We start from the raw sequence: 27,051 nt of genomic DNA on the forward strand, positions 1-27,051 counted from the left end.
TGGGAGTCCTGATGCTTTGTGGCTGTAGCTTTCACTTATGCTGGTGTAATGGCTGGTCAATTTTTCTTTAAGAAAGGAGGCAGACTTTTACTTAATGCTTAACTATGGTTAGAAAAAGATGAGTAGATGGAACCTGCAGGTCCCATTATTTCTGCGTGAGGTTGAGACACCTGCTAGCAACGTGGTATTTTTAACTTTTTCTTTTTTTGCCTAAATACAAACGTCGGCATGTCCCTCCCCCAACTCCTGTCCTGAGCTAAGGCCAAAGAAAGGCGGAGAGCGCTCTGGGAGAGAGCACAGGGGCTGGCGGACGCGCCTCTAGTGCGGGTGGGCGCGGGTCCGTGGGCCCGGGGCTGCATGATGGCAAGGTGTGGAGCGCGGAGCGAATCCTCCTCAAACACTGCCCCCTGGCGCTCCCCGGCTCCCGCCGGCCCCAGCGCCTGCCTTGGGGCGGGTGTGGATGCACTGGGCTCTGCTGGGGGGGGGGGGGGGGCTCTGCCGGCGGGGGGAGGGACGTGGCTCCCAGCGCTGCTGAGCCTGCAGGGGCCAGCGCCGCGGGCTCGTGGGCTTCCTAGGGCCCCGGGGTGATTCTGCTGCGACATGAAGGCCAGGGGATCAGGTCTGGGACTGTGTCGTCGGCAGCGTGGCTCATAGTTGTCGCCCGGGGCTGGCTGCGCCTCGCGTACTCGTCCATGCTCTCCAGGCTGTACAGCATGCCGAGGCCTTGGCCCTTGCACGAGCCTTCCTGAGCCGCACTACCTGCCCAACCCCGGGCAACCCCGGCGGGGCTTGAAAGGAGCCCCTTTCCTCGGGGATCCTGTTTCTGCCCTAAACTAAGATTTCCTCCTTAAAAAAAAAATCTGTTTTCACAACCGCAGATGCAGAAAAGGAAGAAGATGCAAGGAAAGGAAATCGGCCTCTTGCGTTCTTGGTGTTTGGTTTGAGTCCGTTCCTGTCTTGATTTTATTTAATGCCATCATAATGTATCAGCATTTGCAGAAACATTTAAAAATGTCATTCTCTCCAGCTCCAGTCCAAGAGACGGGGGGAAGGTCATGGGCCCGTTCCACCTGCCCTGCTCACTCGTCTCCGCACAAAGACGGTGCAGCTTCCCGTAGAGGCCCGCAAACGGCAGCCCAGCCCAGCTCTCTCGTTCCAGCGCAGGGCAACGTGCATCCCAGATTCGACCCTCCCCAGAGCGCCTGAGCCTCCACTCCCTTCCCGCAGGCGCTGGGAAGTCCTGGCCTGTATTTGCCGTTGAACGCCTGGCTGAGACGACTCCGCTGCGGCTTTATGCAGCCGGATTTCCCTGCTGGAACAGTGGGAAGGCTATGCTTATCTCCTTCACAGGGTACCAGACCATTTATAGCTATCTGAGACCCTTTGTAAGTACAAAATATTATTATTTAGGAGTCACGGAATTGATAAGTATATTCACGCCTAAGGAATTTTGGGAAAGAGCTTTAAGGAAGGAATAGCAGTAAAAATGCAGCTAGATATGTTTTTGAAAATTTTTTGAAGTCTACTAAGAAAGTCTCAAATATCAGATAGTTGTTTTGAAAGCACCTAAATTGCATTATTATTTTGGTCTAGAGCTACAGAAAAACTCACAAAGGAGGAAAGTGAGGGTTTGATTGGGGAGGGGGCTATGAATTTGCAGAACTCTCTCTCCCACCCCCTGGCTGTCAGCCCCCTCCCTGGTGTGGCTGCAGCCATGAGCACAGCTGAACGCCCGTGCCTTTCTCCTCCTGTGACATTTTGCAGTGTCTCTTCTGATGGACAGCGCACCCGGGCCCCCACCTTCTGGCTCCCCATGGTGGGGCAGGGAACTAGAGAGATTTAGTTGGTAACCAGAAGATAATGAGTCCTGGGGCTCATGAGCAGAGCTGTGGGAACTTGGCAGCTGTCCCTGGAGCCTGGGGGACTTCCAACCAGAGTGAGTGGGGACGTTACAAGCTGTCACACCCCAGAAAGGAAAGACCTTTCGCTAAGGTGGAGAGAGAGGCTGATTCATCCAGGCGATGGTGTTACTGGAAAAGGGCAAGGCCTTGAGAGCTCTAAAAAGTTCACTGGGGCCCCTCCGCCAGCCTTCCACGCCCAGGATCACATGGTGCAGGCGGAGTCCCCACCAGCGCTCCTGTGTGCGCTACTGAAAAGGAGCCATATTTGGAGCTGATCCAAATCCTACCCCTGTGATTTATACTGTTTTCTCTTTGTAAGGGAAACAGCAACGATACCAACCAAACCCTACAGAGTGGGGGGTCCAGAGCTACTGGGCGGCGGGCGGTGCACGGAACATGATTTTTGCTGGATGATAACAAAAGCTGTGGGATCACTTAAACCACTCTTATGTATGTCCGTCTACTAAGGGAAAACAAAGTGATTGAAACAAAAGAATTTTTCCCAAAGGACAAATCGGTTTCCTCTTTGGCGACCTGAGAAAAGTTTACCACAACTCCATCCAAAACCTTCAGGCACTTGACTTTTTTTTTTTTTTTTAACAGCCTTTACCTTTTTAATAAAAAGTAAAAAACAAACAAAAAATACATTAATGTCCTGAACAGAACCTCTCTATGTAAAGTTCTCACTAAACAAATAAACATAGGACCAGACAAAAGAAATGGAGCTGTGAATAGCAATCTGATATATTATGAAGCATTTATATATATATATATGTATATTTTATAGATGAGTGTGCGGGTATGTATGTGTGCACCTATGTATGTATAAATGTCAGTATTTGTCTACATACAAGTCACACACACATACATACATATTTGTACTGACCTCTTTAGACTGAAGTCCAAGGCACTTTTTACAAGGAACAGGTTAAAGCCATGAGTTGAGAACAGAACTGTTTCTGGGTACATATCGATTCGCGGTGCCAAGATCAGAATTCACGTCTTGTCCACTTTGGAGTGTCTCTGCTTGGTGTGATGAATGAGAAAATTGGCTTGAAAAGCAATTAGGCATGTTTCTGGATGGCTGCACTAACTTTGCTTGCTCGTTTCCTCTCGGGGAGGGAGCCATCTCTGGAGGGGGCGAGGGCACCAGGACACAGGGCAGATTCTGTGTTGAGCTGAGCTGAGACCTGTGTGACCTTCTAAGGGGAGGGGTGTCTCTGAGTTCCACCTGATCTTCTGATGGCCCTGGTAGTTAGTTTAGGCTCAAATTTAAAAAACCTAACAGGAGCTTTGAGGAGCCTCAAGGCTAAGAAGTCAGCCCTTTTGGAAGTAGACTGGAAAAAGCTGGCCAATGATTGGTTTGTCACTGTGTTCTCTGTATGCCACTCCAGCTATGTCGCCCCCAAGTGGAATCGTCACATGCATTTGTCTTTATGCTCATATGGGACCTTGACATCATCACATAAGTGAGGCTCGAAGGTGAAATGGTTTAATTCTCCAACTAGCAATGAGCTTGGTCCTCACGGAGGTGTGGTCTCTACCGTGCACCGGAAGATGGGATGAGGCCCATCTGATGAAGGGGGTTTGGTCTTGGCTCGCGGTTCTGCATTCCTAAACTGATGCCAGTGCTGCTGGGCTACGGACCACTGTTTGAGCGGCAAGGGTAGCCACGGGCACGTGCTTAGAGGACCGTCAAAAGTCTGCTCTCCCCCGGTCCAGAAATGGTATTGGTTTCCCTAATTCTAGATGGAGTGACAGTTTTGATGGGAAAGTTCAGACTGTATTTGCTCTCTATAAATGTCAACGTCTTAGTCTGGGAGGTGCAAGAAGAAAAAGCCCGAAGAGACAGTTCCAGTTAGCAGCAGCAAATTCTTAGGAAGCAGTCAATTACCCCCAGTACATTCATCAGTCATTTGTAGAACAGAATAAGCTGTTTCCACTGTCCAGGAAGATGGGGCCGGCTCAGCACAGGCACCTGGGATCCGGATGGCTTTAGCAGAGCTCTGCCTGCCTGACATATGGCTGGGGAGTAACACAGACACTGAGAGGATTAAGCTTCATAAAGATAAAACAAGTTAGGGCTCAGGTGCACCAGCAGCCTGGAGCTGGGCATTTCGGCACTTCTCTCTGGGCTGGCGCAAATCAACTCATGCTGTGGAGGTTTGAGCCTTACCTACATGTAAGCTAAAATAAGTGGAAGTTTGAGAGGATGCCAGCCTGTTTCCCAGGAGAAGCGCTGTTGTTTTGCTGTGTGTGTGTGTGTGTGTCTGTGTGAGTTCTCAGAGTTTGTGGAGGGACGAGACACGCACGGGCTCAGCAGAGTCTACACGGACTCCAGGAGATCTTCACTCTGAAACCACACACGACCGTTTCCATCCAGTGCCCCAGTTACTGCAAGGAGGGCCATGCGTCAGACCATGCGTCTGGCTGCCACACACTGGGGCGGGGACCAGATTTCATGAGCTGCCCAATTCTGCCGTGAAAGAACACGGTTCCACTGGACTGCATGTCCCCCCAGCTAGAATAAACTAGAAGGAAGCTCAGCCCAGCTCTCAGCTTCCTCCCTGCACCATCCCCTTAGGAGCTGGGCTCCATGTTGGTGATAAGTGTGTGGATACCTCGCTCCCGCCAGGGCGTTGCCAGCTCAGAAAACACAGCTGCAGGTCGACGGGCTCTGGCTGGGCAAGAGGGCACTCCCATCCTGGCTTAGCTCTTCCCAAAAGAAAGTCAGGAGGCCCAGGGTTATAAATGTTTTTGAGTCACAGGAAAACAGGAGTCTTCCCTCTGCCTAACGCTGACATTGCCAAAGGGAAACTGGCTGCCTGGGATTGCGACATTTAATTTATGGACTAAGGTGCTTGCAATTACATAGAAAGAGCCTGCGCTTTTATTAAACTGGCTCTGCACAGCTGCTAAGGGAGTGATGGCTTTTAAATCTCCTCAGAAATGGCTTGATAGAATTTAGGGTGAGATGGTTGTTTTCTAAGCTGGGACCAGTGTTCTTTTGTGTCCAAGGCTCAGCTCCTACAGAAGAACACTGTGGCAACCCAGCAGGTGGGGGTGGGGGTGGGGGGACCCCTGGTGTGGGTGTCAGGCAGTCACCACCGATGATGTGTACTCAGAAACAGTCGTGGCGGAGCAGGCTGACACGGGACCTGCTAAAGACTAGTGTGATACAAAATGTTAATTGAAAGTTACAATATATTTTATAATATAGCAATATATTTCATATTTAAAATAAACTGTTATGCTTTCTCCTATGGTTAAAAAATAGCAAGCAGTACAGAGGCAAGACGCAAATTCATGTTGAAGCTCGTCCGATTCTGAGTATAAACACTTGAGTTTCCGAGTTTGCCATGATAACGTCTCCTCCACGGACATCCGTCACTCTCTGTTGTTGTCCTCTCGTGGCCAGTGCAGAATGGAGAGTCTGGGACCAAAACGGAGCTGTGGCGCCATTAGATTTGTGTCTGACGAAGATGGAACAGTCCTGGTTGGGGTTCAGAAACCTGGTTCAGTGACACAACCACAGAATGTGCCCCGTCCTGTGAAGCTGGATGCTGGCTGTTCCAATCAGATTCATATTTGATTTGTCTTTTTTTTGGCTATAAAGGTCAGTATCTCTTTGGAATCCTGACTACAGGTTGGTGTTGAATTTTGTGCTTTTCCTCCACCAGCTGGGTTGGTCACGACGTCTCTTTTGTTGGTTTCAACACATGGTCCAGGGCCCAAGATCACAGCTTCCAGCATACATTTCTCAGGTGTGTAAACAAGTGTCGCAGGGCGCTTGGCACCTAGATTTGGAGGTCATACGTTGAAGATTTGACATTGGTTTTGTTCAGAGGGAACTCCAGTTCATGGTGGGGGTATTTCCAGTAATGATGAAAGACAAAAAGGTCACAGTTATGTTTTTTTCTCTATCTGTATATATGTATATACCATTGCACTGAGTACTTTTGAATAAGCTGTGGTCTAGTTCAATAAAAATCTACATATTACTTGTCTGACAGGAGTATACTGTTAATTTCTAGTCATGCAGCCTGGCTCAAGCTCTCTACCACCACAGGCAGACGGGAAATACTGCCCTCCCTGGGATGCTCCCTTCCAGCGGCATCAGCAGTCCCACACCCATAACTTGGGTGGCAGTGGAGAAGGAAGGGATACTGCCCAGGGCGACGTCGAGCGGGCAGACTGCCTGCTGGGGGAGGAGAGGGGCTGGGCGTGGCTGCCGGGAAGCCAGCAGATAGCTGTCTAAGGTACTGAAACCAGACGCCGCCGGGTCAGCGCATCCTCAAACTGCTGCTAGCAACTTTCAGGGAAGCAGGATGCCTGCAGAAGCCAGGGACACACTTTAAGGTGTAAAGACAGTGGCTTCCAAAGAGCGGTAACCTACTGGTAGTGCAATGGCTGCTCGGTGCCTCGGCCGCGGCACCATGGTGGCGGCAACACCGGTTGTTCTGGGAGTCTGAAAGGGGGTTTGCACTGTTCGTCAAGTTGTGCCCGGGAGGAGGGAGGTCCTGAAACTGCAAGCAGATCCTGTATGTCTCCCTGCTGAGCTCACTCGCTGTTGGGTAGGTAATAACTACTTCCTGGTGAACTCCTGACTGCACTCAGATCAGCATTGAGGCGCAGACTGGATGGAGTCTGGCTGGGCCACTGCTAAGGAGGATGTTTCTCTTTGGATATTTTGCACTCAGGGATATCAGCCGTATCTCCATCTAAATACAGGGGGAGTGGTGCATGAGGTGGACGTAGCAATTGGCCAATGATGTCCTGGATCTTTACTGATGCTGACTTTGTATCGCCAGTTTTCTTCTTTTCCATGACTGTTTATTCTTAAGGGAAGAACTGAAATTTAAAGGGAGATCCCCAAGTACATGAGAATGGCTATTCTGCGGTGCTCCTCCTTCTTGGCATCTAATGAGAACGACAGCGTGCCCTCGCGGGGCACTCGGGCATTTCTCTCCGTCTCCTGCTTGAGGAGGCTGTGTGCGACCACGGTTCCTGCTGAGGGCAGGGGTCAGCAGGAACTCAGGGCCTCGCCCCGCGTGTTCCTCTGGATTGCAGAGACTGGGCGGCATGAAGTCCCGTGTCGGGAAGACAGCCGGCATCGTCCTAGGCGCTGCATGGCGATTTACTAGTGACGATCACACACAGGTGGCCTTGGATCCAAAGGTGCGGCTTTTATTTGGACTTCAATCTAAGGAGGAGCGAGCCCCTCATCTGGGATGATTCACCACTGAGGCTGTGTCCTGAAGTCTCGCTGAATCAGTGGTCTGAGGGTAGCACAGGGCGTCCTGGCTTTACAGTACGTGAAGCTAGAATATGGCTTAAGCGATGGGGGGGGGGGGGGCTCTGCAGTTCTAATTCAAGCATCCAGACATTGCAAAGAATATTCGAGAGCCTTGACCTGTCACTGGGTCATCAGAAAGATGGCAGTAGAGCCACTGCCTTGGGTCAGCCTTCCAGGAGTGGGCAGAAATCAACCAGTTTAGTACTGGAGTGAGGATACCCAGAAGTCAGTTTTATGACAGCTGATTGTAGAGCAGATAATCACATCTCCACTACTAAACTTGGAAGTAGGGTATGAGAAGGCCTGGCGTGAGAATCCACCTGCCCCCTTTTCTCATCTGACTGAGAGGAATTTGCTAACAGCTGTAGGAGGAAAACCTGGGCGAGCTACACCCAGGGTCATCAGTAGCTAAGTCAGCAAGGGTTGATTGTACTTGCCGGAGAAGGCATAACTTCCCCCACTTAAAGCTAAAATACCGAAACAGAGAAGCAGCCTACCATTTACCACTGTGGGATCAACATGCAGAGTCAGTCACTTATTATTTTTTTAAAGCATCCTTTTGCCAAGGATAGCTATTGCACTACCAATTGGTCAGTCATGCCGCCAACGCTCGTGTGTTTCCAGGATGCCGGTGGCTTACTGCTATGGAAACGACCCCCACCACTCCCTGGGCTAGTGCTGCTGGCTTGGTCCTCGGGGTTTACCTAAGTGAGAGCCTCAGGGATGGGTTGAAGAGCTCTCCACAGACCATGACGGATAAGTGACAGTCTGTGTGCACTTCTAGGCAGGAGGAGTGGCAGTAGAATCTCACACATCATTTATTTGAAATAAAGACTAAGTCCTTCTATGTGCACAAACCCACATCCACACCCACACCCTCACTTCGCAGAGTTACAGGAGAATGGAAGGGCCGAGTGGGAGACAGTAGTTGAGGGCTGTGGGTTGGTTAAAAGATTGGCACACTAGGGCGGGCCTGTCAGTGGCCTTTGCTTTGTGAAGTGGAACCAACACCACAAAGGAACTGCATGGGTATTTCATCTGTCTAGATATCTGATTCTGGGTTTGGCGGGACCGTCACTGAAAACAGGAGCACCATTCTTGGGACATAAAAAAAGTGAGGGAGAGATCTTTCGGGTAAGTAATACGTTAAAAGAACAAGTAAAAAAATAAAAAGCCAACAGCAGGTGTGGCATCTCTGGTATGCAAAACAATTCTAGAAAATGCTCAAGGCAGTTCCTAAGATAAACCATGACGGAGCTTGGGGCAGCAGCAATAGCAGAGCCAGCGGGCAGGGCCGAGCCACAGAGCAGCTCTTACTCTCAGGTTATCCACCCTGGCTTGCGGCAAGCCCCTTGTGCTAGGAGACCAGGCCCCGTGTTGCACAAGGGAACTCTCATCCAGGCACCGCCTTCCACGTGGTGCTGCTGTCTCGTTACCCAGCAAAACCCAAGATGACAACCACAGGCAAGCCACCCTCTTTCCCTTTACCCTAAATGGATGAAATATGCCATAGCGTTGGTTTTCCACAAGCAGAAGTTGAAGACCTCTGAATGGGAAAAGTGAGGAATAACACGCTGGCTTCCGCGTCACAAATGTTGTGTGGTCAGATTATGGAGCGTTGAGAGGAAGCTTTGCTTCCTGGCACTGCACTGGATCTCGATGCTTCTGAAGTCTCTTGGAGTTTGAGATGTATTGGAATAGTCTTTGCACCGAGAGTGACCTGGGACAGCAGGGTCAGGCTCTGGGCATCGCTGACCTCTTTCCTAACCCACAAGGCTCCCTAAGAGCTCCCTTTCCTTTCACCGCATTGCAGGTCAGGCAGAAGGGGCCCTGTGGCCACTCTCCACCACCTCTCCTCCCAGCTCGGCAGCTCACAGGTGAGGCACTTGACCCTTTTGCACTCCTGATGCCTGGGACTGAAACCTCCTGCTGGACAGATACAGCTTAGCAAATCCCCAGGTGGGACATCTGCTTACTGAGGTGTCACTGGTGTGCACCTGTCCCAGGCCCCTCACATACACCTGGTCACATGGTCCACTGGTACGCAGCTTGCTTTGATGGAAACAGAAAACTCCTCAGAAGTGGTTGTTGTGAGAAACCCACTTCTCCCTCCCGAATGCCAACACTTTTGGCTTGGCACTCATCTCAAGCCAAGCGCGGGGCACATGCCGGGCTAAGCAGCCCGCACTTGCTTGGAAGGGACTCACATCTTGGGTGCAGCTCAGAACGTGGCCAACACTAGCCGACTACCTGCACCGCAAGCACCCCCACGTCAGCATCAAACCACCTAGACGCACATTTACCGAGCACCTACTGCGTGCAGGATAAGGTACCAGGTCCCCTTTTCCCCTTTTTATGATTTGGGCTAAGCTCAAGCTAGAAAGGAGCTGGACTGAGTGTGGGGTGTGTGTGTGTGTGTGCCCATTGCACACACATGGGTAGATACGGGTGTTAAGGAAGATCGGATGGGATATCTGGCTTTGAGTTGCATCCTCCCTCGCCCCCCATCTAAACTGGGTGTGTCTGGTTTGGCAAATTGTAGGCAGTTCTGTTACTCTTGTCCCCTCCTCACTCCAAGGCTTCCTCAGACCAAAGGAAACAGGCTCCTTGGCGAGCAGCCTGCTCCCCAAGCCTGACACCACCCCTCTCCCCGGCTGGCTCCACGGTTGGCTCCTGCAGTGCGCCCAGCCTCCCCCACCCCCGCGTGAAGACCTGAGATTGAGCGTGGGTTTCTCTTCTCCACCAACTCTGCGGCAAGGGCCCTGCCAGAGGCGGCGCTTCCTGCCGTCTTCCGGCTCCCAAGTAGAGGCACCTAGACAGGGATTCGGTTTCCGGTTTCAAGGCAAGTCGAACCAAGCACGCTGGATGAACAAGAGTCCGTCTGTCAGCTCGGCCTCGCTTCCTTCCGGTGCCAGGTCTCATCGTTCCTCGGTGGCGAAGCGGCCAGGAGACGGTCGATTTGCATCTTAAGACCTACGGGTAACGCTTCTGGAGTGGGGAGTTTTATTTAGCAACTGCTTGAGCTTGTGTACGGGGTCGGGAAGGAGGTGGAGCTGACCCCAATAGGGCTTTCGGAGAGTGGGGCGTGAGTGGTGCCCACCGCCACGCTGACGCCCCGGGCCTCCAGGACGGCAGACAGCAGCTGCTGCTGCTGCTGGCGCAGGGCGTCCGCGACGAGCAGGGGCAGGGAGTGGAAGCTGGCCGTCAGGTGCTCCAGCTTGGACTCCAGGCTGCCGATCTGCTTTTCCAGGTCCTCGCTGCGGTCACTGAGTTCCGTGATCAGGTCGTACATGACATTCTGCATCTGTGTGCGGGGACACAGGACGGACAGACGACAGGTCAGCGTGGGAAAGCTGAGCGCGCCCTGCATCATGGGGGAGTGAGGTCGGCACCTGCCCTGTCTGATCTGGCCGGGGAAGGAGGGACCAGCGTCCTTTTTGGGAGATGGGGCGGCTGAAGGGGCACATTTTTTCTTTCTTATTATAAAAAACAATGTGTACTAATTACACAGTGTTATTAGAAATCCTGCGTGTACTGCGTGTTCTCTGTCGTGTGTGGGAGCTCAACGGTTGATCTAAAAGCACAAAGAGTACCGATCCTGTCCCGGTTGCCCCTCTTCCAGGCCAGGTCTCTGCTGCGGCCAGGGAGTGCAGTGGAGGATGGCCCAAGTCCTTGGGCCCTGCACCCGCATGGGAGACCAGGATAAGCACCTGGCTCCTGCCATCGGATCAGCGCGGTGCGCCGGCCGCAGCGCGCTACCGCGGCGGCCATTGGAGGGTGAACCAACGGCAAAAGGAAGACCTTTCTCTCTGTCTCTCTCTCACTATCCACTCTGCCTGTCAAAAAAAAAAAAAAAAAAAAAAAAAGCACAAAGAGTAGAATGATGAGGGCTGAGACGAGCAGGGCAAGGAGAGAGGGGGCTGAAAAGAGGCTTCCCCCCGGGCAGCCGGCGGGAAGGTGCTTTAGCGACCCGGGGTGCAGGGGCGGCTGCAGTTCTTAGCAACCTCCTGCATATTTGGGGAGAACAGGGAGGGCTCTCCAACATGAAGATGCGCGCGCGGGGGGGGGGGTGTTGGGTGCAGCAGTGAAGAGGCTTCTAGAGCTCTCAGAGGGCGTGGGTTTGAGTCCTGGCTCTGCTTCAGATCCAGCTTCCTGCTGATGCTCCCCCTGGGAGGCTGCAGGTGATGGCTCCAGTGGTTGGCTCCCTGCCACCCACGTAAAGAACCTGCACTGAGTTCCCAGCTTCTGGCTTCATTTGGGGAGTGAACCAGTAGATGACAGCTCGCTCTCCCCCCTCCCCACTCTGTGTCTTTCTTTTTAAATAGATCAAATAAACAAAAATTTAAATATAAGAAACGATAATGAGGTGGCAATTCTGGTTACCCTGATTGATCAGTTATTAAAACATCACACAATTCCTTGCAGTTACAAGGTGTCTTCAAACAGTCTATGGAAAACATTGGAAAAAAAAAAAAAAAACATGCACAGATTTCAAAATTTTTTTGCACCAAAATAAAATGATCTTTTAATCCAATTTTCCTTTGTTTTTTCTTTTTTCCTTTTTTCTTTCTTTCTCTCTCTCTCTCTTTTTTTTTTTTTTTTTGTTTTGTTTTTGGACAGGCAGAGTTACAGAGAGAGAGAGAGAGAGAGAGAAAGGTCTTCCCTCTGTTGGTTCACCCCCCAAATGGCTGCCACAGCTGGCGCTGTGCCAATCTGAAGCCAGGAGCCAGGCACTTCCTCTTGGTCTCCCCACTTGGGTGCAGAGGCCCAAGCACTTGGGCCATCCTCCACTGCCCTCCCGGGCCACAGTAGAGAGCTGGACTGGAAGAGGAGCAACCAGGACCAGAATCTGGTGACCATGTGGGATGCCGGCGCCGTAGGTGGAGGACCAACCAAGTGAGCCACGGTGCTGGCCCCTTAATCCAATTTTCCATAAACTTTTTGAAGTACCCTCATACATGCAATTAAAGTTAAAAATCTTTTAATTTAAAAAAGAGAGGGTCTGGCACCGAGGCGCAGTAGGTTAATCCTCTGCCCGTGGCACTGGCGTCCCATATGGGCGCCGGTTCTAGTCCTGGCTGCTCCTCTTCCAATCCAGCTATCTGCTATGGCCTGGGAAAGCCATAGAAGATGGCCCAAGTGCTTGGGCCCCTGCACCCGTGTAGGAGACCTGCAAGAAGCTCCTGGCCCCTGGCTTCAGATCGGCACAGCTCTGGCCGTTGCGGCCATTTGGGGAGTGAACCAACAGAAGGAAGACACCTTCTCACTGTCTGTAACTCTACCTCTCAAATAAATAAATAAAATCTTTAAAAAAATAAAAGAGAAAGTATGTGTAAAGGAGAAGGAGCAGCTCCTTTGCCTTCAGAGACCCTCTAACCTGTCCCCGCGCTCTTATCGCATACACGGGGCTGCTGGCGCCTAGCGAGTCAACAGCAGACACTGGTGGGGAGCGGACAATGCAGCAGACTCATAATTAGCAGGCCGGGTTCAAGTGCAAGTCTGCAGCTCACTAACCATGTGCCCTCTGTCAGGCCACTTAACCTCTCTCAACCTTGGCCTCCTTATAAAATTGGAGTTAATCATAGCCACACACACTTATGAGTTACTGGCCCTCCCCACCCTCTGGCTTCAACTCAGCAGCCAGAACGTAAAATATAATTGACTTCTCGGGCGCAATCCTCAGCCAAAAGGAGCTGCCTCGCCGAGGGACGGCCCTCTCCTCCCTGGGCAAGGCGCAAGGGCAAGGCCATGGCCACGGCCATGCTGCCTGATACAGGGCACCCCGGGAGGACCCTGCTGTCCGGCCAAGGCCCTTGTGGACTGGATCACAGCTGAAGCCAAAGGGTCTTCTGACCGATGCTGCCCCAGGAGCCCTCCTGCTCTCAGCAGTATGCCAGGGCTTGTGCCCCAGACACCCCACAGCCTCTGAGTGGGTGTGCACTTCCTGGTCCACATGGCAGGCATCTCTCTCCTAGCAGACTAAGCAAGGCCACCCAGGCTGTGCACACAGACCCGGCAGCAAGCCGCACACAGGCTCCATGGAGGCAGCAGCAGGGCTCCAGGCTGGTGCGGCTTGATCAGAGCCCCTGCCCGTCCCCCGAAGCCAGAGCGCTGTGGCTCTTAGGGCTGCTGGTGAGCTGCCAGGGACTCCCGCTCCTATTCTCCCTGAAATTTCAAGTTACTCCAGGAAGGTGTGAGAACTGTCGGTGTTCCCAAGGGCCAAAAGCAGCCAGAAATACAGCGAGAGAAAAACACAGGCAGAAAAGAAGGTGGCAAAACACACGAAGCCAGAGGCGGGGAGGGGTTTGAACACACCACACATTGCCAGCTGACCACATGCCCCATGGGGAATTCACTGGGCCAGCACAGGGGGTGGTAGGAGGACGGCGCCTGTCCCGTGAGCTCCGGCAGTGCCAAGGCTGGACACTTCCTGAGGACGCCCTGGAGGATGGCGTGACTTCTTCACTACCGAACGGGCACCGGCCCTCCCGGAGGTGCACACGGTGCTGAACGTGTGTGATCACGGAGCTGCCCTGGCAAGGTTGGGCTCGGAGGGCAGGCCCCAGCACCGGCGTGTGTGCCAGCTGCCCGGCCTTGGGAAGATCACTCATCCCATCTGACGTTCCTTGTCGGAACTGCCATTTGCAAAACCTTGGTAGTTGACAAAGCATCCTCTGATTTCAGCACGGGAGCCTGGGATGGAAGCGATTATTTTTCACATCCGGATGGAAACAACCGGATACAGGCCAGCCCCTCCAGGCTCCGTCATGCTCCTAGGTAGTGATTCAGAATGGAAAGACTATGCGGAGGCCACGCCCCAGATTCCTAATCTAGGGGGATCAAAGGACTGGGGTGGGGAGGGGGCGAGGAAGGACAGAGAAGGAGCAGGGAGCAGGCAGTGTGATTGCCCTTGCTCTGTTGCCTGGTGACGGGGGGGGGGGGGGGGGGGAGGGGGGGCGGCAATGTGAAACGTGCTAGGCTGCTGCCTGGGCCTTGGGCCAGTCTCCCGGGAGGGACAGGCTCACCTCCGCTCCAGACCTCCAAGCCTGCCCCCCCCACCCCCCCACGGCGCTCTGCAGGATCTTCCCTTAGCCCTTCCCTGCACGCTCCTTCTGGGCAGCTAACGGCTCCCCAGGTGGCCAGAGCGCCTCTCCTGCAGTCTGAGGGTTTGCTTCACACGCCCTGCTCTGCGGGGTCCCCTCTCCCTGAAAGGCCTGGGGGAGCACTTCAGAAAGGCAGCCCGGCACAAAAGCTGGCCATGCCCAGAGTTCCCGTGTGACAGCACTCATTGCTGCTCTTGGAAGGAGCACCTGGGGCCGGCGCTGTAGTGCAGCCACTTAAGCCACTGCCTGTGATGCCAGCATCCCCTGTGAGTGCTGGTTCGAGTCCCGCATGCCCCATTTCCCATCCAGCTCCTTGCTGGTGTGCCTGGGAAAGCAGCAGAGGATGGTCTGAATGCCTGAATGCTTTGGCCATGCCGTCTATGTGGGAGACCTGGATGGAGTCCCAGGCTCCTGGCTTTGGCCTGCCCAGCCATTGCAGCCATTTGGGGAATGAATCGGCAGTTGGAAGATATCTCTCTCCCCCCGCCCTCCTTCTCTCTCTGTAACTGCCTTTATAAATCTTTCAAAAAATAAAAAGAAGGAACACCTTTTAGGGCGTTGCATTGGGCCATTCCTGACGCTCACAGGATGGGCCCCCAGATTTTTTTTTTTTTTTTTTGGACAGGCAGAGTGGACAGTGAGAGAGAGAGAGACAGAGAGAAAGGTCTTCCTTTGCCGTTGGTTCACCCTCCAATGGCCGCTGCGGCCGGTGCGCTGCAGCCGGCGCACCGCGCTGATCCGAAGCCAGGAGCCAGGTGCTTCTCCTGGTCTCCTATGGGGTGCAGGGCCCAAGCACCTGGGCCATCCTCCACTGCACTCCTGGGCCATAGCAGAGAGCTGGCCTGGAAGAGGGGCAACAGGGACAGGATCCAGCACCCCAACCGGGACTAGAACCTGGTGTGCCGGCGCCGCAGGCGGAGGATTAGCCTATTGAGCCGTGGCGCCGGCCTCCCCAGATATTTATAACCTTCACAGTCACAGCTGATTGGCCCAGGGGTGGGCATATGTCCCATACTGGCCAATCATCTCATCTCTTCTGAGGCTTTACCGTTAAGACCAGGGGCAGGCTCTGGTGTGGTAGGTAAGGTGGTGGTTGGGACGCCCACACCCCACATCAGAGGACGTGCATCCAAGTCCCATTGTGCTCCCACTTCCAGTCTTCTGCTGACGCACGCCTGGGAGACAGTGGCGATGGCTCAAGTGGCTGGGTCCCTGCATCCACATAGGAGGCCTGGATGGAGTCCTCAGCTCCTCACTTCAGCCTGGCCCAGCCCTGGCTGTTGTGGGCAACTGGGCAGTGAATCAGCAGATGGGAGCTCTCTCTTTCTCTGTCTCTGACTTTCAAATGAAGAGAAACAGAAAGAAGTCTTTACCTGTGGCTAAAATATAATACACCTCTCTGCGCTGGAGAGAGGTGGCGCAGAGGGCCGCGGGGAGGGAGGTGAAGCAGGCACGTGGACAGGAGGGGGCGAGGCAGACTGGCCGGTGCTGGCCAGTCCTCTCCTGGAGCCCCACCACGGCCTGCTTTGAGGTTCTGCCTAGAGAGAGGCCCCCTCATATCCTTAGGATAAATTCCCCAGTTTTTAAACCCAGGCGCAGTGCATTTCTGATATTGGAACCCCCACCCCAGTCCTCCCTGCAGAGTGAGTCCTGCACGCCTTCCCACCCCAGCTCTCAGGAATCCCGCGCTCCACCTGAGCATCCTGCCGCGCCCCCAGCCTTCTCCCCGTGTGCCAGGCCCCTTGCTGCCTGGCTGCGGCACTCACAGGATCACGAGACCCTTTCCTGGGCTCCATCCCCCTCCTGAATGCAGCGCCCACACACGTGGCCCCCACCCAGGCATCTCTGATTGCTCCCTCTCTTCAGAGGGAGTGGATTTGCTCACTTCCAGGGTGTTCTGCCAGCCCGGCCCTGGGGATCCACCCTGGCCTCACAATTTCTATCTAGAGGCAGCAGGAAGAAGGCGCCAAGGAGGGGGAGGCCCGTTCTGCAGTGGCGCCACCCCTGGGCTCCGTGGGCAGCGCAGACTTCAGGTCCTTCTGCTGCGGAGCTCGCAAGAGAAGCGAATTCCAGATGGTGCCTACTGGGGTTCAGTGCCACAAACGCGGAGTGGCCCAGGGCTCCCAAGGGAGGGCTGTCTTTTCCAGTGTCCTCGAGCTCATCACAGGCTGCCCCCCCCCCCAAGAAGTAAAGCAAGGTGCCCCCACCATCGACATGGATCTGGGCCTGGAAGAACTTGGTTGTGAAGATGCAGGGCAGTGGATTCCCAATGATACTGGCAAAGCGCAAGGTTGGGAGGCCGACCTCGGCACCCGCCCAGCTTGACGTGACCCCCTCACAACCAGTCAACATGCCCCACCCCCGAGCAAGCTGCAGCTCACTCTGAGGAGCCCTCAAGCAGAGCCAGTGAAGGAATATCTTCAGAAGAAGGAGCAGGCCGGCTACCTCATCCCAGCAAAGAGCAACCTGAGCTGTTTCACGTGAGAAGCAGATGCCAGGTGTTAAAACACAAGAAGGTACACTGGTAGGCTGCAGATGTAAAACATCTGAACCTAGATCTACACTCTTAACAATTTATTTGAAAGGCAGATTGACAGAGAGAAGTCTTCCATTTGCTGGTTCACTCCCCACATGCCTGCAGCAGCTGGAGCCGGGACAGACTGAAGCTGGGAGCCGGGAGCTCCGTCCGGGTCTCCCGGGTGGGTGACAGGGACCCAAGCACTTGATCGATCACCTGCTGCCTCCCAGAGTGCGCAGTAGCAGGGAACTGGGTCAGAAGCAGAGCTGGGCCTCAGATCTAGGCGCTCTCCCGGGGATGTGGGTGTCCCAAGGGGGCAGCTTACCTGCCGCACCAAATGTCTGTCTCTGTTATTTAAAGATTCATTTATTTGAAAAGCAGAGTGACAGAGAAAGAGGGAGAGACAGAGAGATCCATCCACTGGTTCACTTTCCAAATGGCCTCAACAGTGAAGTCTGGGCCAAACTGAAACCAGGAGCCAGGAATTCTATCTTGGTCTCCTAGCGGGAAGCTTGGATGGAAAGTGGAACAGGCAGGACTTGAACTCAGCTCTCCAGTATGGGATGCCAGCACCGTAACTGGTGGCTTACCCCGCTGCACCACAATGCTGGCCCCCTGTGGATTATTTTTTTACCCAAGGAGGAATCGCTGTTTGCTTTGCCGGCACCTGAGAAGTCTAGATGCCAGCGTCTGAGAACTCTTTAGGGTGCTGCCAGTTCTGCCACTCACCTTGGAAAGGTCTACGAGGGTGTTGGCTTGGTCGCTCAGCTTCCTCTGCTCCATCTTGACGCTCCTCAGTCTGCAGGGAAGAGTTGTGACAGCCACACCCGTTAAGTCCATGCTAAGGTTCAGCCCCACCAGCCAATTCTACAGCCCCATCAATCACTCGATGTTGAAACCTGGCATTGGGAACTTGAACACAGGAAACTGACAGAACCAAGGTCCCCAGGAAAGCCAGCTCTTGTCGCCGTGCATGCTTGCTCGCATCACTTTCATTTCCTTGCCTTTCTCAGGTCACCGCCTGCCTTCCCGGCCTTTGCCCAGACTGTGCCTCCCATGTTGGATGCTCTGCTTGCAGCCCGGAAAAGGGTCTCCCAGACCCCCAAGTCAAAACCAATGTTTTCATCCTGTGCTTCTCCATTACACTGAGAAGTGTTTCCTCCCCCAGAGAAAGTGTCAGATGATTTTGGTTGGTATTGCCATGCCTGGTGCATGCATGTGGGTCTGTGTGTATGCGTGTCTGTGTGTATGTGCATGTGTGTCTGTGTGCATGTGTGCTTATGCATGCACGTGCATATGTGTCTCGGTGTGCACACATGTCTGCATGTGTACATGCATGTCTTGTGCACGTGTCAGTGCATGTGTGCACACTGTATGCATGTGTCTAGGAGCGCATGCACACATGTCTGAGTACACATGTATGTGTGTGTGCATACGTGTCTCTGTGTCTGCACGCATGTGTCTGTGTATGTGCAGAAGCCCCAAGGCTCTCCACGTCTCTCCCGCAGCCACAGGGGTGCCCCTAGGTTGGCCGTGGCCCTGGCGTACTCACTGGTGGATAGCCTGGAGAAACTTCCTCTGGTGCTTCCTGACTTTGGCGTGGTCAATCTTCTTCAGCAGCTTCGTGTGTTTATAGATGAGCCACGTTTCCCGCAGGACGTTGGCTGCAGCGTTCTTGATCTACGGAACAGTAAATGAGGCAGCCTGCTATCAGGTTAATTGTCCTGGGTTCCGGAACAGGCTTTTCATGCCTGCTGCTGCAGCTACCGCAGAGGGCAACGCTGCTGTGGCGTTCTCCTTTTGCATCAAAATCATGGAAGTCCTAGAAAAGGTGATGAAAATACATCTCTTATTAATCCTCTCCTGGCCACAGCAGAGCAGAGCGTGGGGAGCAGGGCTGCATCTAGTCCCCTTCCTTAATGATTTCAGCACCGCCTCCCGGCTGCCGTTGCCAGTGATATATTTAGACAGGTGGCATTACCGAGACCTGGAGCCCCGGCTACCTTCTGGGTAGATAAGTAGAAGCCACCGCTGCCCCCTCAGATGCACGGCTCCCTGCCTTCCCTGAGACCCCCAATCAGCGCCCAGGGTGCCTTTCTTGGATGGAGAGCGGGAACAGATTTCCTACCAGTGGAAGATTTTAAAAGGCTTTCTTGCAAGAAATGTCTTTCCCACCAACTGGAACTCTGGGGAGCCGCGAGTCTGCTGCTTCCTTCCGCGAACGGCCAAAAACATTCACGCTGCAGTTTCGCATGTAAATGGAACTGGCATCAAACCGAACTTGTTCTGAAGCCCTGTCTGACAGGCGGCGAAGAGTGTTAGGTGTGGAACCAGAGCTGCCTGTCTCCCAAGGCCGGCTCCTCTGCTGTGCACCGCACGCACTCGCTTCCACAGACCATGCTGTCACCTGTTGACATGGAAACCACCGCCGTCCCCCGGCTCATGGCGGAGCGGAGACACATCAGTGGCTTCCAGATGGCAGGGGACAAAGTTTGAAGCCAAACACAGACATCTTCAGCAATTAGCAAGGCGAGCGAGCGAAAACATTCCTTATGCAGTACAAGCTTAACAGATCTGTGATGACCCAGCCCCACCGCCGGCAGCCACGCACGCTGGCGCAGGTCCCCGCGCCTGGGGCCCGGAGGTGCGGCGGCCAGGCCAGCAGAACTCAGCTGACTCGCCAGAAAGGGGTTTAGTCACACTGCAGAGTCCAGACCCGCTTCCTCAGACTGACACCGACAGATGGGACGTTGTGAAAACGCTGAGACGTGTGGGAAGGCCTAGGCTGATAACTTGTGTGCGTATGTGTGTGTGTGTGTGTGTGTATGTTTTAAAAAATTTATTACTGAGGCTGGATTATATTTTTCATTGGCGCTGAAGTGATGTTTTTAAAAGAACAGCTAAGTCTTCTCAGAAATGTCTAAGTGACATAAATATTGCTTTTTTGTTCAGTAAAAACCCACTGTGAACATGCTTCTAAAGGGCTTAATTGCCCACCCCTGGGACTTTGCTGCCTGAAAGGAAGCAGGTGGCCGTGAGCAGACACTGAAACAGTGGGCGTGCGGCGAGCAGGCAGCGGCAGGCACGGGGAGGGCGGGCCGTGGGGGAACCCGGGGCCCGCAGTGCACAGTGGCCCCCTGGCGAGGGAGGCGGCCCTGAAGGGAAGCCTCTGTCCCCGTGGAAGCTGTGCCGCTGAGAGGGCCACGCTGCCACGGGGCTTCTTTAACCTCCCACAGCTCCTCCCAGTGAGCCAGCAGCAGACACCCCGGCCCGGCTTCCACGCTCGGCAGAGGTCCGGCTCCACGGGCCTCTTCCCCGGATGCTGAGAGAGCCACGCGGCATCACAGCGGCCAGGCCCGGGACCGCGGCTGTGGTGTTGGCGTGGAGCACACACGTGAAGCTGGAAAGCCTCGGGGTGACTCGACTCTGTGAGGTATTTGGCATTTTCAGGTGAATGCTTCATTGTCTAGAGTGTGGGAAAAAGCAGGCCCTACCCTAAGGGTTGCAGCGGGGCCCAGATGAGGCCGTGTTGGTGTGGCAGACGGAGCTGAGGGTAACGGCCAGCATTTACCAGGGGCCAGGCAAGAGATCTGAGTACTTCCTCTGTATCAAGTCACTCATCCATTACTCGGGGCAACCCTATGGGGCAGCTGCCACTATTGTTCTCATTTTACAGATGAAGCAACTGAGGCACAGCCCAAGTCAGGCAAGCTGAGTCAACATGGATTGGAGTGCTGTATAAATCGTAGAGCACCGCACAGATACTGGTTGTCATCTAGCCCACAGCCACCTCCCCCCACTGCCTTCGGAATCAGGAGACAAGGGCTTCAGAGCTGGGCTGCGAGGCCAGAATCACACAGCTAGCTAATGGCAAAGTCAAAACAAGAGCCAGGGCCCCGCAGCACATAAGGTTTTCCCAGGGTCTGAAGGAAGACCTGATGACATTTCATCTCACACAGACAAAATGACTTCCTGTTTTCCAGGATCCAGGAATTGGAAAGGAGCTCAGAATTTATTTCCTTAGTCATCACGGCCCTCACTTAGCAACGTGACAGAACACAGAGTCCAGCTCTTGCACTTAACTCCAGCCCAAAGGGAACGCGCGGAAGCCACGGCGTGGCGCGGGCAGCTGGGAGAGGCCGTCGCGTCATCGTTACAGGTTTGAACAGGAGGCCCCTGCGTATCTGGAAAGTGAAGTTAAATGCAAGCCCTGTGCTGACCCCGAAATTAATTGCCAGCAAATGGCCTGGCACAAAGCTAAGTGGATCAATATCTGCAAGAGAAAAAGAAGTAGGCTTTTAACTGCACGGCGCCTTCTCTCGTGGACAAGGCTGTTGTGTCCTGGGTCTCCCGCCAATTCACCTGGCTCGTTGCTCTGAGCATCACTGGAGTGGGGCGCACACGAGGTCACGCGTCTCTCCTGGCAAGTGTGGGGCCCCTGCACAGCCCCATGTGCCCTTCCTGGGAGCCTTCCAGGTGGGCAGGGGGCACCAGGCTGGAAAGAGGCTCCCAGGGTGCAGGAGTGGGAGGGGCGGGGCTCAGGATGGGAGCAGCACCCTGGCAAGGCTGGCCCGGACAGAACGGGTTCAGAAGGCTTCAGGGACATTTGTGTGCAGGAGGCCAGCTGCCTCTCCCTCTCCCAAACCCCCCAAAACACTCGATCTGATTGCTTCCTGGGGGGGTCCATTAACTCCCTCCCCCCTAAAACGGATGTTTCCACTCTGATGGGGGCCAGAGCCTGGGCTCTGTGGGCCCATGACCTTTGGGGATGGCCAGGAGACCCCCAGGCCTGGGCAGGATCTCGCAAAGCACAGTGGTGGCAGAGAGCTACTGGACGCTCACTTTGTGGTAGGCCCTGGGAGGGACACTTGGGTCTCCGTTGTTTCATTAACCCCCAGAAAACGCTGACAAGTAGGTGGGATCCTGGGCTCCACCCGGCACCCATCATGGAACTGAGACTCACTTTGCTCACGTGTTCACGGAAAGCATCAGACACTGTTGCCGGAAGTGAACATGCTCTGATGGACAAGCCTGTGGCATTCCTGCCCACAGGAAGTTTATGGTCTTGGGCTGGGGGTGGGGGTGGTACACATGGGATGCAGGTTGCAACACTGCACCAGGCCATCAGTGCTTCAAAGGAACATGAAGGCAGGTGCAGGGCTAGAGAGTGCACATGTGCTGCGGCGCTGCTGTGGGGTTGTTGGGCTGGTAAATGAGAACACACTCCCAGCAGCAGCAGGGAGCCTGGGTGCCCTGCACCTCCATCCCCTGCCTCCAGGATGTGTCGGCTTCTTTCTACCCCCTCAACAAGAGGAAACAGCAGAACACATGTCTGTTCCCTGAGCTCTTGGCCCAGTGTCCCAGGCCAGCGGCAGGCTCTGGCCTCCTCTCTGCCACTCAGTATGACAGGGCCCTGTGAGTTGCAGGAGGAAACTGGAGAGGGGTGGAAGGAGCTGCCTTCTGGGGTACCCCCATGTGTCCAGCAGCCTCGGGGAGCCCTGGAGAGTATTCCAGAAGCTCCGTTGGCATACCCCCAGGAAGAAACCACTGGAGCTGTGCCCAGGAAGGAGTGCCCTGCCTGGGGAGTGCCTGGGGGAGAAGGGGGCCCGATCAGGGCTGGACCACTCCAAGCAGTTACACGGTTGAACCGGGACAGCCTGAGCAATGGTAAACATGGCAATTGCACAGCCAGCAGGCCAGCTGGGTCTTCAGACGCCCGTGGTGCCCTCTGCACACAGGACCGGGGAGGGGGACTTCCTGCAGCTTCCCATGGCCCCCCTCTTTCATACCCTGCTTACCCCACCTCTCCTACTTCCCCATTGCATACCACAGTTCTGCCTCACCAGGAGCCCCCTCTGCGCTGGGAACTGGGGACTCTACCCTGTGTCGGGCAAGGAACTGTGGCGAGGCCAGAGGTATTTCTGTGGTTCCCAGTGTGGTAGCGAGTGGCAGGTAGCTCTATAATCCGTTCCTGGGATGCTCTGGCTCTTCTCGCTGCAGGCTGGGACCCCAGCCACCAGGGATAGTTCCAAGGAACTGACTGCCCAGGCAAACCCCCTCCCCATAAGGCTAGAGAAGCTGCCTGCTAGCCTGGGGACAGACGGGCTCCTGGGTGGGATCTGCCCTGACACACCCAGTCGGGCTCATCCTGGGCCCTCCCTGGTCTCAGCGTTGTCATCTGGGCTGGACTGGCTCAGCCCTAAGTGTCCTTCCAGCTCCAATGCACGACGTTCTGTGATGGTGTTTAAAGGAAGACTGCGCCCAATCCGTCTGCGACGGAACCCTGGCGGCTGATATAATTTACAGTCCTCTCTCAGGGAGAATTAGCATTTCTGATTTTAACCGCTTAATTGATTATCTGATAAATGTTAAAGAGATAAAGACATGTTCTGGGAATCTACTGGTGGCCAGCCAGCTGTGGGTCGCGGGCGAGTGCACGCTGGCCTCACTCTTCATCGCTGCCACAGCAACAGCCACCGTTGTTTTGCCCACAAAATGCTTTCCTAAGAGTAACCTTTGAATCAACATGCAGAAAAGTTTTTTTTCCTAGCAGGAGTATGATAAAACTTTGACATATGTTCATGATTAAAGAAAAATTTGGGGTGCAGTGTTGTGACCTGGTGAGTTAAGCTGTCACTTATGGCACTGCCATCCCATATCAGAGTGCAAGTCCAAGTCCCGGATACTTCGCACTTCTGATCCAGCTCCCTGCTAATGTGTCTGGGAAAGCAGCAGATGATGGCTCAAGTACTTGGGCCCTTGTACCCACATGGGAGACCTGGATTGAGTTCCTGGCTCTTGGCTTTGGCCTGGCCCAGGCCTGGCTGTTGTAGCCATCTGGGGAGTGAATCAGTGGATGGGTTATTGTCTTTTTGTCCTTTTGCCTTTCTTTCTTTCTTTTTTTTTTTTTTTTGACAGGCAGAGTGGACAGTGAGAGAGAGAGACAGAGAGAAAGGTCTTCCTTTTGCCGTTGGTTCACCCTCCAATGGCCGCTGCGGCCGGCGCACCGCGCTGATCCGAAGGCAGGAGCCAGGTGCTTCTCCTGGTCTCCCATGGGGTGCAGGGCCCAAGCACTTGGGCCATCCTCCACTGCCTTCCCGGGCCATAGCAGAGAGCTGGCCTGGAAGAGGGGCAACCGGGACAGAATCCAGCGCCCCGACCGGGACTAGAACCCGGTGTGCCGGCGCCGCTAGGTGGAGGATTAGCCTGTTGAGCAACAGCACCAGCCGTCCTTTTGCCTTTCAAATAAATATATAATTTTTTTTTTTTGGACAGGCAGAGTTGGACAGTGAGAGAGAGACAGAGAGAAAGGTCTTCCTTCCGTTGGTTCACCCCCGCAAGTGGCCACTATGGCCAGCGCGTTGCAGCTGCTGCGCTGTGCTGATCCAAAGCCAGGAGCCAGGTGCTTCCTCCTGGTCTCCTATGCAGGTGCAGGGCCCAAGGACCTGGGCCATCCTCCACTGCATTCCCGGGCCACAGCAGAGAGCTGGACTGGAAGAGGAGCAACCGGGACAGAACTGGCGCCCCAATCGGGACTAGAACCCCGGGGTGCTGGCGCTGCAGGTGGAGGATTAACCTATTGAGCTGCAGCGCCAGCCTAAATATAAAAATCTTTAAAGGAAGATTTTTATTTATTTATTTTTTTTAGCACTGTTGAATAGGTACTGATGGCTGAGGCGGGTGGCATCAAGGTTTTTGAGCCTTGTTCAGGGCTACATCTGAGGTCCACAGTGAAACCATGTGCAGGATGACAGGGGCAAAGGAGGCCCCAGCGAGGGGCAGGCAGCAAGCCCTTGTGCTGCGAAAAGGCTGGGCAGAGGCCAGGCCGGGTCTGGTGTTCACCAACAGACACAGCAAGCTCCAGTCCGGCCCGGCAAGTGCTCAGGTCCCAGGGCACAGACGGGTCCGAGGTAGCGCTCAGTCTTCAGTTGTGGGAGACAGGAACAAGGGCATCGTCACAGCAGACCAGGGAAGTCCGGGCAGGGGACTCGTTTAGAACAGGTATGAGTTTGGCTTTGGTCTTGCTCACTGATTTTTGTGGGATGTGCACTGGGACAAAGTATGTAGGGCCAGGAAGCTTTGCAGCAAGGAGGAGGAGGGATGACCTGGGCCTGGTGCACAGACCTCCTGCCCATGATGCCTCTGATGCCAAGCGTGCATCGGTGTGGGCGGCCCACACTGCTTTGCATAAGAAGTGCCTCTCTGAGGGCAGCCGGTCCTCAGCGGTTAAGTGTCAGAACGAGGACCTGCTCTTACCTTCGTGGTGTCCCCTGGGAGTGACCTCCACGGTGGGCATGTTTGCTTCTATGAAACAGACACACGGGGACATGGAGCACTGGGGGGCAGAAAGGATGGGCTCTAGGCTGCTTTTTACAGTCTTTGTCATTTACTGATACTTCATCTGGGAGCCCAGAGGTTAGCAATAAGTTACAATTATAGAATAACCACGGCAGTGACATTGCAAAGTCAGCGTGGGAAGATCTGATTGCATTAAATACAGAGATGACGGTGCCACCAGGGTTGATAAGTTATACAAGCGAAAGACAAGCCCTGGGATTCAGGAAAAGCAGAACCACGTTCTTACCCGGTACTGTCAGATCTCCCCTCCCCACGAGTAAACAAAAACAGTGCTGTCTCTTATGGTAAGTAGAGGCTGGGCTGAGGCCTCCATGGCAAGACACGCAGGATTAGTAAATGCTAGAGCCACCTGAGTATTGTCATGATTAACAGGCATTGATCCCTTTCTGCTTTGGTGTTTGAAGGTTGCGGGCTCTGGTGGGAGATTGCTTTTATCTTTTATCTACTAATTGTCCGCTCCAAAGGGGCTCACGATTCTGTGGCTATCCGCTGCTTCCTCCTTGCAGCTCTCTGAGAATTCACGGAGAGCCTGCGAGTAGACAGAGCTGGGCATCTCTGATCCACGCACGACTCCAGCTGCACGCGACAGCTACTGGAGAGGACAGGGAAGGGTAGACCAGGGTCCTCTTGGGGAAGTCAAGGGGTCTTCGTTAGTGGGCTGGTAAAAGTGAGCTCAAACCAGGGCTGGCCAGGGTGGCACGCAGTGTCATTACATTGAAGCTTATGTAAAAGAACGCTTGCAAGTCCCAGTCCTGCTGGCTTGGAATATCGCCCCTCTGTAAGCACCACTTTTGTGGTGTTTGCTTCTCTGGGAGCAAACATTAGGTATTAAAGGGACATTTCAACAGATTTCAGTGTTCTCAGCAAAGTGAGACATTATTCAATTAAAAAAGTGCCTTGGTACTCGCAGATGAGCAATAAATATTTGTTGATTCGATTCTCAGTTCTCTTCACAAAGGAAGTGGACTTGAAGAGGATTTTGGAGAAATAATTTTTTGAAAGATTGAAATTAGCCACCACAACCTCATCTCCTACAATTATGTTGCAGAAGAATTGTTTATTTGCCTGGCTTATGAGGGAGCTGGCTTTTCTTGGCTTTATTTTCCCCTAGTGTCTGATTTAGTGGGTGAAAAATGGAGAGGACGAAAGAATAACATGAAACACCAAGTATATTCTTGTTTTAAACAAGCAAACCAGAATCAACAGAGACTGGTAAGGAAATGCTCCCCTCACGCCTGCACCTACTTTCTTTTCTTTTCGACAGGCAGAGTGGACAGTGAGAGAGAGAGAGACAGAGAGAAAGGTCTTCCTTTGCCATTGGTTCACCCTCCAATGGCCGCCGCGGCCGGTGCACTGCGACTGGTGCACCATGCTGATCCGAAGCCAGGAGCCAGGTACTTCTCCTGGTCTCTCATGGGGTGCAGGGCCCAAGCACTTGGGCCATCCTCCACTGCCTTCCCGGGCCACAGCAGAGAGCTGGCCTGGAAGAGGGGCAACCGGGACAGAATCCAGCGCCCCAGCGCCCCGACCGGGACTAGAACCCGGGATACCTGCGCCGCAGGCAGAGGATTAGCCTATTGAGCCGTGGCGCTGGCCGCACCTACTTTCAACTCAGTGAAACCCCACTAAATTGTCCTGGGGTGATGCGTGCGAGTGTATTTGCGTGCATCTGTTCCAAAACTTGCGTGATTTCCTTGATACTGATTTCACATGTGCATGGATCAGAAGACACTGAGGGGGCCAGGCGGCGGGGTTCCAGGTGGGGCCCAGCAGGCCTTCCTACTCAGACCGCCTTCAACTCTGCCATCTTGATGCTACACAGCATGCTTTCCTTTTTCTAAATATTTATTTATTTAAGAGAGAGAGAGAGCTCCC

At 54.0% G+C, this 27,051-nt stretch overlaps 1 protein-coding gene across 2 annotated transcripts in view; it reads right to left on the reverse strand.

The window, feature by feature from the left end:
• Positions 1 to 10,204: 10,204 nt before the first annotated feature.
• The window catches only part of KCNN3 (potassium calcium-activated channel subfamily N member 3), a 156,584-nt gene continuing 139,737 nt past the window's right edge, over positions 10,205 to 27,051 (reverse strand). For both annotated transcript variants that reach the window (XM_062193643.1, XM_062193642.1), the window contains 3 exons: positions 18,371 to 18,498; positions 17,548 to 17,617; positions 10,205 to 10,501 (listed from right to left, as the gene is read on the reverse strand). In XM_062193643.1, the coding sequence (XP_062049627.1) occupies positions 10,205 to 10,501; positions 17,548 to 17,617; positions 18,371 to 18,498 (495 nt within the window). The remainder of the gene's footprint in view (positions 10,502 to 17,547; positions 17,618 to 18,370; positions 18,499 to 27,051) is intronic.

This window comes from Lepus europaeus, chromosome 5 (genome assembly GCF_033115175.1).
Source record: "Lepus europaeus isolate LE1 chromosome 5, mLepTim1.pri, whole genome shotgun sequence".
Lineage (NCBI taxonomy): Eukaryota > Metazoa > Chordata > Mammalia > Lagomorpha > Leporidae > Lepus > Lepus europaeus.